Source organism: Chinchilla lanigera, unplaced genomic scaffold (assembly GCF_000276665.1).
Source record: "Chinchilla lanigera isolate Chin_1 unplaced genomic scaffold, ChiLan1.0 scaffold00033, whole genome shotgun sequence".
Classification (NCBI taxonomy): Eukaryota; Metazoa; Chordata; class Mammalia; order Rodentia; family Chinchillidae; genus Chinchilla; species Chinchilla lanigera.
In genome coordinates this window covers 20,369,626-20,381,320 of record NW_004955434.1, presented here as the reverse complement: position 1 = coordinate 20,381,320, position 11,695 = coordinate 20,369,626, and the positions used below count along the sequence as shown (strand labels likewise).

General features: G+C 44.9%; 1 protein-coding gene across 1 annotated transcript in view; it reads right to left on the bottom strand.

Moving 5' to 3' along the window:
• Positions 1-11,695, bottom strand: part of Sh3gl2 (SH3-domain GRB2-like 2) — a 48,594-nt gene continuing 36,899 nt past the window's right edge. Inside the window, exons 4-8 of the mRNA XM_013516394.1 lie at positions 11,125-11,258; positions 9,348-9,506; positions 6,938-7,041; positions 2,852-2,982; positions 1-1,541 (exon numbers count right to left, since the gene is read on the bottom strand). Of these exons, the coding sequence (XP_013371848.1) occupies positions 1,342-1,541; positions 2,852-2,982; positions 6,938-7,041; positions 9,348-9,506; positions 11,125-11,258 (728 nt within the window). The 3' untranslated portion in view covers positions 1-1,341. The remainder of the gene's footprint in view (positions 1,542-2,851; positions 2,983-6,937; positions 7,042-9,347; positions 9,507-11,124; positions 11,259-11,695) is intronic.

Here is an 11,695-nt window from a genome sequence, read left to right as displayed (position 1 = left end):
TTTTGTTCTCAGCAATATTTATTGGAAACAGCGATGCTTCCCATGGTGAGTCTATACAGTAAGCAGTAAGATTTGCCTTTTACTCCACATGATCCACTACCGCAGGTGGCACATTGGAAGCAGCACATTAAACCTCTCGGAGAGTCTGTATAGCTAGATAAATAGAACTCTGGATACCTAACAGGACTTTCATGACATAGAAAAACCCCAACACTGATAAGCTTACACACAGCACTGTACACACAAAATGAAGGTGGGATAGAAAGAACAGATCAAAAAGTAACAACTGAATTGGGAAGGTATTTGCAGCCACAAACCTTAAACTGCTAAGCACAAAAATCATCTTCATTTGGTCCTCATTGAGGGCAGAATATGCACAAAACAATGTTCAAGGAACACAAGGTAAAAGTGAAAGACATTTACTGTTTCTTGGTCTACGAAGTAGTGGGAAACTGGTTACTGGTGTTTTCTCCTTATTTCTTTGTGCCAAATAGATTCATGAAACACAATTCATAAATAAAACTTAAGAGAAGATGGTTGTCTCCCTTCCCTTAACCTTCAGAAATACCTAAATATATACATGGCTTCTGTACAGCAAGAAATTTAAGCTGGGAAACAAGATCTCTTCCCAGTTCCTCATCATGGAGGACTTCTTCTCTCCAACCTATTTCATATGCTGATTGCTGTCATATTTAGAAATAAATGAGAATCTCATCTCTAGCTTTAATAACACAGAGCGAATAAAACTGGCTGTACCGCAGAAGTAGGCATAAGTGGGATGAACAAAGGTGCTATTTTCAAGAATGATTTCAATCCACAATTAATACTTTTCTATTGCTGGCATCAAGAGACTAACTCACTTAGACCAGAAGAAAATTTGCTGGTGAGGGAGGATTTGTTTGACAATTCTGACTCACATATTTGGGAAGGGACAATGTGAAAGCAAGAACTTTCTCCTCCGTGAATGGAGAACTTGCGATCTTGATATGGCCTCTGGGTGATAGACAATATCTTCCAGTAGGATGTTTTTTCTATGATGTGGCTCATGGTCATATTCTAAAAACCACAGCCTCCTGAGAGCCATGTAAACAGCAGTTCTGTGACCGCTGGCTAGTCTCAGATGGTGTTCAGAAGCACATGCCATGCTCACCAGGCTCAGAAGATACCGCCCATCACCATGACTCCAGTGGGCGCACACAAGTCAACCCAAGACAAGAGTGGGCCTTGATCACTTGGTCCACTGCAGCCTGCACCCAAGATGTGTTGTAAGCAGCATTACCAAAGCAGTGGTTAAACTGAGCTACCTGGGTCAGAAGGAGGTGAGCCAGCCAGCGTAACATCCTAATGGGGCAGGGCAACCAGAATCTCTACATAATTGATGGGGAAGAAGCCCGACTGGCCATGAAGCATCCCCTCATACCAGTTCTCATCGATCTGGTTAGTGAGTGTGATGATATCACCCTCCTTAAAGCCCAGCTCCCCTTCATTTTCAGGTTCAAAGTCGTACAGCGCTCGGCAGCAGGGCTGATCCATGGGGGCACCTGGAGGTCAGAGCGGAGAGAAGAACACAAAAGGACAAGGAGTATTTAATATTCAGTATTCACGGTGCGCTGCTCCCCTTCCTTCCTCCTTCGCTCCTCTCCCTCTGAAATCTGCCCCTTGCTGGCAGACTCTGGCGTCCACTGGAAGGGCATCCTGGCCTCCTACAAGTTTTCTGAGGCTTCCCCAGATCTCTGGGTGTTGTTGGATATTCCTGGTTTTATTTCCAGCATGAAAAAAGGTCACATTTACTCTTGTGATATTTGCAAAAGAGTTAATTAAGGCTTGTCTTCCTGACAATGCCTAGAGACGGGAGACCAAGTGATTTAAGGAGTCTATAATGAGCTGCAGGTTAGTAACCCAGCATGGTCAGAATGCACATGGCTAGTCCTGGTAGCCAGCTACTTGCAGACCCACGGGTGACTGTACAGCACTCTGGGAGCTGACACAGAGCAGGTGAGCACAGAGGACAGTGAGCTCCACCTGACAGCTCAGACCCTTCCTTTTCCTTCCTCGTGTCCTGAGCTCATCTCATAAAATGTTTCCTAGTGCAGAACATCTGCCACTGGGGATACAAGGACAATGTGACAAAACTGTGTATCTTTAAAATCCACACCCGGTATAAAACAGTTCCTGCTTATTTAACCACGCAAGAGCTGGAGTTGGAAACATTTCAAGCAAAGGTGTGACTCTGTACGGGGTAGAAATAATGGGTTACTGGGTGTGCCTCAGTACTCCTAAGGAAAATAAAATCCAGTTTCTATTATGTCAACCTCAGTACCACAGAACCATGCACTAGTGAGCGGTGGGAGTGGAGAAGGAAACCTAGCAGGGGCTCAGCTTCGAAAGGTATGCAACCACATGCTTCTGTGACCCACAAACCCAGCTCCGCATGTTCTCGCACCCCGTCTGGGGTATGGGTGGGCACACGCGGCCCAGGGCCCGTTCATTCTCACGCATGCTGATTCACAGGAGGAGAAGACGGGAAGGCTACCTAACTGAGGAGCTAAGGTGGTTTATGACCGCAAGACAAGGGCAAAGCAGATGTGATTGCGAGGAGACCTGTGCGTGTTGAGACTGACAGAGAAAAATGTTCATACAAAGAACAGTTCACTGGGAAAGGAAGGGGTACAGATGGGAAAGGTCTCTGAGAAAAGGAAAAAGGACTCCGGAGTTTCTCTGTGACAAGCCCCCCCATGAAAACTGTGGCTGCACACTTCTTAAGCCTTGGGCTGGGCGGCCACCAGAGCTTCTTGAGAAGTGTCAGCGGTACCCCAGGCCCCCGTGACCGACGTGCAGCCTGGCTCCTCACCCGCAGGTCTGGGGGTGCCGGTGTGCGAGAGACCCCCATTGGGCTGAGTGCTGTCTCCAGCGGGAAACTCCAGGCTCATTCTTGGTTTCGGCTGGTATTCCCGCCGAGGCTGCGATGACGCCTGTCTGATCCTGCATCAGAAAGGAAAGAGAGGGAGAAGATTCTGTAACCAACAAGAAGTAAAAAGAAAACCATGTCTCACTCACTAATCTAACCCAAGACAGGGTGCAAAACGTGGGGAAGCGCCCTGCGTTTCCTTATCTGTGCATGCGGGCGCTTGGCCTTAGCCTCAGTCTTCACCCTTATTGCTAACCCCTCACTTCCTCCCTTCTTCACTCAGAGCCACGTGTACAGACACGCACTGTGCTATGCCGGGAGCACAGAGGGAAGCAGGACGGAGCTCTGGCCATCAAGCAACTTACAGTCTGCAGAGGAGACCGAGCACAACTGATTGCCACACGTTATAGTAAGTGCTGACGGAGACGTCTGCAGGTTATCGCCCAGGGCGGGAGTGAGGATAGGGAGGAAGCCCCTTCTCCATGAAGAGGTTGGTGAAAGTTTATACAAAGACAGAAAACATCTGAAGGAGTTCATCCCAGGAGAAAATGCGGAAGCGAAGGATTTCATGTAGATCATTTGGAAGAAGGGAGGTAAGAGACACTGTACTCCAAGTAGTGAGCAGTTTGAAATATAGGGAAGGGGAAAGGAATGAGGGAAGAAAAGGGAAAAGATGTGGCCAATAAATGCATAGTGCACACCAACAAATATTTTCCTGAGCTTTAGATGTTTATAAAGGAAAGTAAAAAAAATTTATATTTCTTGAACACCAGAAATTTGCAAAGGTAATGGTGCTGGAAAAACTGGCTTTTGACATGCCAAAGACTAAAACTAGACCCAAGCCTATCACCATGCACCAAAATACAGTCAAAATGGCTTGAAGATCTATATATTAAAACAGAAACACTAGATCTACTGGAAGAGAAAGTAAGTAAAAACCTTGAAGACATAGGGGTAGGCAGAGAGTTCATGAACAAAAACCAAACTGCAAGGGAAATACTTCAAAGAATCAAAAACTAGGATCTCATCTTATTGGAAAGTTTTTGCACATCAGAAGAAACCACCAATAGGGTGAAAAGAAAACCCACGAATTGGGAGAAAATTTTAGCCAACTGTCCCTCAGACAAAGGACTCCTATCTAGAACATGTAAAGAATTTTAAAAAGTCAGGCCCTCAAAACTCAAAGACCCAATACAAAACTGGGCATCTGAGATGAATGCACATTTCTATGAACAAAGAAATACAAATGGCAAATAAATACATGAAAAAATGCTCAACATCATTAGTCATTCGAGAAATGCAAATTAAAACAACACTGAGATTCCACCTCACCCCAGAAAGAATGGCTATCATCAAGAAATCAACCCATAACAAATGCTGGAGGGGCTGTGGGAAAAATGAACTCTTCTCCACTGTTGGTGGGAGTGTAGACTGGTGCACCCACTGTGGAAATCAGTCTGGAGATTCCTCAGTAAACAAGGATTAGAGGTCCCATTCAACCCAGCTATTCCCCTCCTGGGTATTTTTCCAGAATAACTGAAAACACCATAGCACAGGAATATATGTGCACCCCTGTTTACAGCAGCACAATTTGTAATAGCTAAATCTTAGAAACAACCCAAATGTCCGTCAACTGAGGAATGGATAAAAAAGATGTGGTATTTTTGTACAATGGAGTATTACTTAGCTATAAAGAAAGATAAACTAGAGGCTTTTAAAGGTAAATAGAGACCACACTCATAGTGAAATAGTGAAATAAATCAGAGATGCAACACAGTGAAAGAAATCAGATTCACATGTGTAAACATCATATTTCCTCCCTACAATAAGAACTGAAAGAGTAAATAAAATCTGAAAGGTACAATAGATATTGTGAAAGAGAAAAGAAACTGCTCAAATAGGAAGGTGCAACTGGGATGAAGGAGGGGAGAGGAAAAAGAAAGAAGGAAGAGGGGAAAAATATGTATATGTATACACAGGACAGCTGGGATAATTGTACTATTAATATCTGTTGGTCTATTGAAAGGAACTGTTAATGGGTAATTGATCACTCTTGCATGCCTATATCTGGTTATATATGCAACCATTATGAAGATGACATTAGGTAATATAACAGCCATTGTTAACACCCTATCACCATGTTTTGAAATTCTGTTTGCAAAGGTTAGGAGGAGTAAGAGTATGCGGGCTGTGTAACGGCACAGCTTTGACTACACTTCACAGATGGGGGCAAAGGGAATACAGTCCCTTTATGCTCAACAGAAGTCACAAAGGCACATGAATGGTGTGCTTCGGGTTACAGACCATTTCATGATTTGGGGGAGAATGGCTCCATCTGCGTTTGTGTGGGGAAGACAGCCATGGCTGTGTTTGTCACCTGGTGCTGAGTTTGCAAAAGGAAACAAACTTTTGCTAAACGCTTTCGTCTGCAAACCAAATTACTTGCAAACAGAAGCGTGTGTGAACTGAAGTAGTACTGTACATTATTTATGATTTTCTAATCATTCTACAGGACTCACTGTTACGCACATTTCCACAAGGGTGCACCAAAGGGAACTGTACAATCCAGGCACTAACCAGACACGGCTGAGGAGAGACTGAGGCCGACCAGGTGGGAACAACGGAAATAGTAACATTTCTAATACTGCGGCATAATCCAAGTGGAGTCTTCACTGTGCCTTAAGCCATAAGATCAGCTCCGAAAGTCTTACCTGGCCATAGCCTGAGAACAAGAGGCTGCTGGGTGATCCCGTTTAGTGTTTGTGTTTCGCACAATCACACTGCTTTACCTGCCATACACACGCAGCCCCTCACGATAGTTTGACTCGGTATTTTTAAAGTTTGTTACTGCGCACAGGTACACACTTCAGGAGAAATACATCGAAGTTTGTTCTTTTCCCAGATTAGCAACATGCAGCCCAAGCTACGTGTGGTGGTTCACACCTGAAATCCCAGCACTGTGGGAGGCTGAGGCAGGAAGATCACAATTCTAAGCCCAGCCTGGGCAACTGTGTGAGACCCTCCTGGAAATAAAATCTAACAATGGGCTAGGGATGAAGTTTATCAGAAGGCCCCATGTTCAATCCCTACTACGAGGGGGGGAGTGAAGGAGAGAGAGAAAGAGAGAAAAAGAGAGAGAGAAGAGAGGAGAGGAGAGGAGAGGAAAGGAAAGGAAAGGAAGGGAAGATTTGCATACTTGCAACCTCCTAAAACATGTAGTCCAAAGAGAGTCTCACAGGGCTGGGCAAAGGCCATAAGCCACAAATCTGCCAGCCATGTACCCAAAAGTACAAATGGTGGACACTACAGTGTACTGTGCTGCTAACGTATCTTATTCCACACATGAGGTACATTGAATGCCTCATGACTTCGGGTTTCCTAGAGTGCAAGACCCAAAGCTGGTCAAGGAACACCTGTATGCAGTCCAGGGTGGCTGCACAGCTGAGCCCTTCAGAACCCCGTCCCACAGCAGAGTACTACGGCTTGCCATGGCACACAGCCAAGGAGGTGCAAAGGCTCTTTCTCAGGTGGATGACTTTACCATTCACAGAAACACCAAGTGTGAGAAGTTCCTTTTCAGGCTTTCACATAGCTTATACTTGATTGTGAGGCGCAGACGCACAAGCACGTGAAGCCCGGAGGAGTTACTTCACCCCTCTGAGAGTCCGTTTTCTCATCAGCTAATTGAGGCTAAGAACACTTAGTCTACCTGACTGCTTTAAGACCGATTATATGCACCCACTCTCCACACAGAACAGCTCTTCACCAAATTGCATAATCATCATCATCGGTGCATCTCGGTATCCCCACTGTGGCAGCCAACGCATCCAGCAGTCTCTCATGAACACAAGACTAGATTCAAGAGAATAACGTAAAACAAAACACAAGACAAAATAAAAACAACTCACAGGGTGTCTACATAGGATCAGCAGGAATTCTGGCAGAAGGTGCTCTCCAAATGTATTATTTCCATTTCTTTATACATCATTTTATAGGAAGAGAATGCAAATGCAGGGATCTGCAGCCTACCTTTCCTCCAGTCTGACAGTGACTTGCTGCAGAATCTGCACTGCCTGTTTGTGGTACTCCAGCTGGGCTTGCACAAGTGCAGAGAGCTGGCTCACCTGTTCAATCTGCAGATGGATGGAGAAATCACGCCTCCGTTACCAGGGTGCCATCCTGAAGCAGCTACTACTGCCCCATACGTAGAAAAGCGCTGTCCCCAACATACACTCTAGCGCTCGGCAATGCTAATGACCGTGAGGCAAGCCAGGCTACGGCGGATGTTTCTGCATGTTCCATACTGATTAAGGATAAGAAAGCATCCTTACACTAGGAACCACGCATATCAGCACCACGAGGAGCAGTAAAGTTAGAAAGAATCCTCAGGAAGATCACATGAGTCATATTACATAGTCTCACGCTTAGCCGCACTCTTCTGATAGGATGTGGCTTTTATTAATTTTCTATAGGAAAAAAGATGCATTGGCCAAATGACTCCTTGTTCCCTATACTTTTCATGCTAAGTTAGTATTAGTGCTATGGATAACAGCATGGCTACTGACTTTCTCACATAAGGCACCAAAGGAGTCGGCATGGTATGATGGAAAATCTTTCATACTCTCTGAGCCTCATCTGCAATGTGCAGAGGCTGGGTAATGTCGTATCTTGATTCCATTCCAGCCCTAATATTCTAAGCATCCTTAGTTATTTTCATTTCGTGTCTTGTGCTGTTCTGTGATCCAACTGAGTAGTGGCTCCCCAGATAACACAGGCAATATTATTCTGTAAACCTGAGGGTGGGGTGGGACCCTAGGTATAAGGAAGAAGCATTTAATTCAGGGTTTCCCACAGCATCCCTTTGATTATACAGTTTTATACAAATACGAATGTACTGTCTGTGAGTTGTAGGAAAGGTAAGTTAGGCTTAAAGCAGATAAAAAATGTGATGGCTAATTTTAGGTGTCAATTTGACTGGACTGAGGACTCTCAAGATTAGCTAGCAAAACCTTACTTCTGGGTATGTCTGTGAAAGTGCTTCCAAAAGATCCTAGCATCCAAGTCATTGTTTTGGGGGTGTGGCACCAGGGATTGAACACAGGGTCTTGCTAAGTTGCCCAGGTTGGCCTCGAACTTGTGATCCTGCTGCCTCACACCCCCGAGCCTGCATACCATGTCTGCTGAATCAGAGGGCAGAGGAAGGAAGAGCTGCTATTACCCAGTGCGGGCAAGCACTACCCAATCAGCTAAGGGCCTCAACAGAACAAGACCAGAAAGAAAAAAAACCAAGTTACTTTCTCTTTCCCTCTCTCTTTCTCCCTATTTTCACTCGCCCTCCCCCATTTCTTTCTCTCCTCTTTCTCTCCCTCACCCTCTCCTAAGGCTGGTCATTCACCATCTCCTGCCCTTGGAAATCAGAGTCCCAGCCTTGCACCAGGGGCTCCTCATCTCTGCCAGGTTCTCAGGCCCCTGCCTCAGAGAGAAAATGACCCCTTCAAGTTGGTACTTCTCAGGCCTTTGCACTTGGACTGAGCCAAGACACCAGCCCCTCTGGTTCTACAGAATGAGGAAACACACTGAGACCTCTGAGCTCCCGAGATCTTATGAGCTGGTTTCCCTGGTATGTTTCTCCTCCTCCGTCTGTGTATTTATGTATCTATATCTGCATTTATGTCCACGTCCTGTTGATTTTACTTCTCTGTAGAGCCCTGACTAATATAAGTACTGGGTACACAAAGTATCTGTCCACATCTCAGCGGAAGCTGATCAGCAGCTGATGAGGCTGGAGGGGGAGATGAACACAGACAGGAGAGCCGGCTTAACGAGTTTTATTATGTGAGTGGAGTAAGAATGGAGAGATTGCCCTCGTGGTTTTGAAGCTAAAAGAACTCAGCAGCTACTAATACTAATTTAGTACTCTGAAGACACAGATGCAGCTTCTAAACTGTCTTATCTAAGCTCCAAATGTGTTCCTTATGCTAGAATCATCAATCTTCATTAGTTTTCCAAAGAAAATGTCAGCTTTACTCCAAACACAGAACATTTTAGTCTATGTTGAACACTCAATCCTGAATGTATTTTAGTTAATATTCATTTATAATCTAAAGTCTATCTGATCTGCATCTCCACAGAGTGCTTTTATGAAGTAGTGTATTTATATATGGATCATCACAAATATTCTTAATCTCTGCACTACTGGTAATACACCAACATTCACTGGCAAACAAAAATCTATTTAATCAAACTCCAAGGACGAAGAAAACACTTTCCCATTTCTTAATCTACTTTATCATTTAAAATTACTTAAAAGAAATTACCATCTCTGTGTTCCTAGCACAGGGTATAACCAGATACTAACATTTTAATGATGCATTTTCTCACATTATTTTTGTGCTTCTACGATAAAATTAAATTAAAAAAACAGAAGAGAGCCACTCACGTCCATCTCCAAGAGATTAAACATGCTTGACTCTGCTATTTCTTTGGACTCGTCAAATTTCTCCAGAGCTTGACGAAGCTCTTCATCTGGAATCTTGCCTTGTCGTTTCTTCTTGTAATCAAAGTCCAGGCGTCGACCTTCCAACTTCTTTAGATGATGCTGAAAAGGCCAAGGACAAGAGTGCGCTGTAAAGGACGCATGGGAAAAGTCTCCGTCGTGCTATTTGACTCTGAACTAAGGCGGGACGTTTTTAAACGCACGTCCTCGGAGAAACGCAGACACGCGTCAGCGAGGCACTGAGTGTGCAGAAACACCCTTGAAAACCGTCAAGCACGGGAAAGAAACTGTGGGTCACAGCAACGGCCTTTATCTTCCGGCTTCGCCAGGCCAGCTCCGAGCTGGACTGAGTCTTCCCCTCCCAGTGGCAAGCAGGGAGTGTGTGTGCATACCCTACGCATATTTAAAGTACACATTCACGGGGTCCCACACTCTCATCTTCAGGAGAAAGCAGGGGAAAAATGCCGTCCTGAAGTAAAAGGAGAAGGAATGGTACTCCCGTTTTTTTGAATCATCCAGTGATTTAAGAATCACTTAAATTTTGTACTAAGAATATGAATTCCTAACCAACTGAATCAGAATATCCAGGCCAAGTCTAGGAATTCATATCCAGCTGACTGGTGCAGCTTTCAGGGACCCAGTCACAGCGTCCACCTTCCACCTGACGCAACTCTATCATCAAACCTAACTTGCAGGGGTGACTCTGAAGGTACTTGTCTCAGGGTCCACACTGAGCTGTAGTCCCCTGTGGCACCCCAGGAAGGGTCTCCAGCCTCCGCCTCTCATCCCTGGTGGTCAGGTAGAAAAGCAGTTTCCCAAACTGAAAAAGCATTTTTTCCCGGAGTGCCGGGGTCTTCCATGACTAATCGGACGGAGCAAAAGCTGGATCTTCCCTTGTGCCCGGTTAAGAGAAGTGAAAGGGAAGGAGACAAAAACAGAGCCGGGAGTGACAGAGAGCCAGCCGGGAAGAGGGTACACAACCACCGGACACTCCCTGCCTCTGATCCCTCCCTCTGCTCCAAATGGAGGTCTCTTCTTTTGGAAGGGACTCTGACAACATCTGAACTTACGGCCAGCTTTAGGGTAGGGCACTGGGTCAGAGCTACACTTCAGATTTAGGGTGAGTCTACCACTTAGCCAATGACAATGTTAGCTAGACTGACGGGAACCTGAGTTCAAGTATGTCAGGCCATTTATCAGCCGACAGAATCAAGTGTCAGACAAGTTCAACAAATTTCTGATGAATAAATGAATGAGCAAATATTACACACCCAGTTAGAGACAAAGCCAGCTGAACTTCATTTATTACAAATAGCTCAACTCTTCTGTGTTTTACAAAGAGGGTAGTTGGCTGTTTTTCCTTAGTCACAACAATCATGAAAATACATATTTAAGAGTGATGTAAAAACTATTTATTTAAGCTACCAACTAGTACAACTAGCATTTTAAGTTATCACATCAGCTCAGCACATCATACTAATTAATAAAATTGCTTCTTTACATATGAAGGACATTACCTATAGGAGGAAACAATTTCAAACCCATGTAACACTCTGAAAAGCAAAGGCAGAACAGCAGGTGAGGAATACCATGTCTGGTTTCTGTTAGTCTTGCGGGGAGGTCTTACACTTCACGTGCCCACTGTTATGAACACCAAACTAAACAAAATGCTTCCTATACCACCTCAGCTGCTCCTTTGCAGAGTCCTTGATACACACACCTGAATTTCTCTCAGATCTTTGTCATGAAGGTTCTGAAGGGGGTCAATGAAGTTCTGCTTTACTTCCATGTCCAACGAGTCTTTCACCTCTGAAAGCTCCCGCATGGCCTCCCCCACCTCACCAAGTGCTGGACCTAGAGGGAGAGAATGAAGCTCTTGGACCTTAAAGAACAAAGACAGGACGCATCTGCAATACAAGGGCCTTTGCAGACGGAAAACACACAGGGGACACACTCATCTTCTGAGAAGAACACAGACAAGAGGGAACACACAACACCCCAGAGAGCAGGGTCTGCTTCACTTACACAGTTCGTTCTGGGAACCAGACTCCATGCCCCTCCTAAGAAGGAATGTCCTTACTGTCAAAAATGCAATGTTTTCTTTTTCCTTTAAACATAATTTGATAGGCTCTCTTCCTTCCCTTATGAGAACCAGCTCCCCCTAACATAGGATGAGTTTTAGGTCACTGTGTTTAGCAGGAGCAAATACCAGAAACAAGGACCAAGGTTCAGTCAGGGAGGATAACCATTTGGCGAGACCTTACACCACGAGGGGACGAAGACAGAAGATG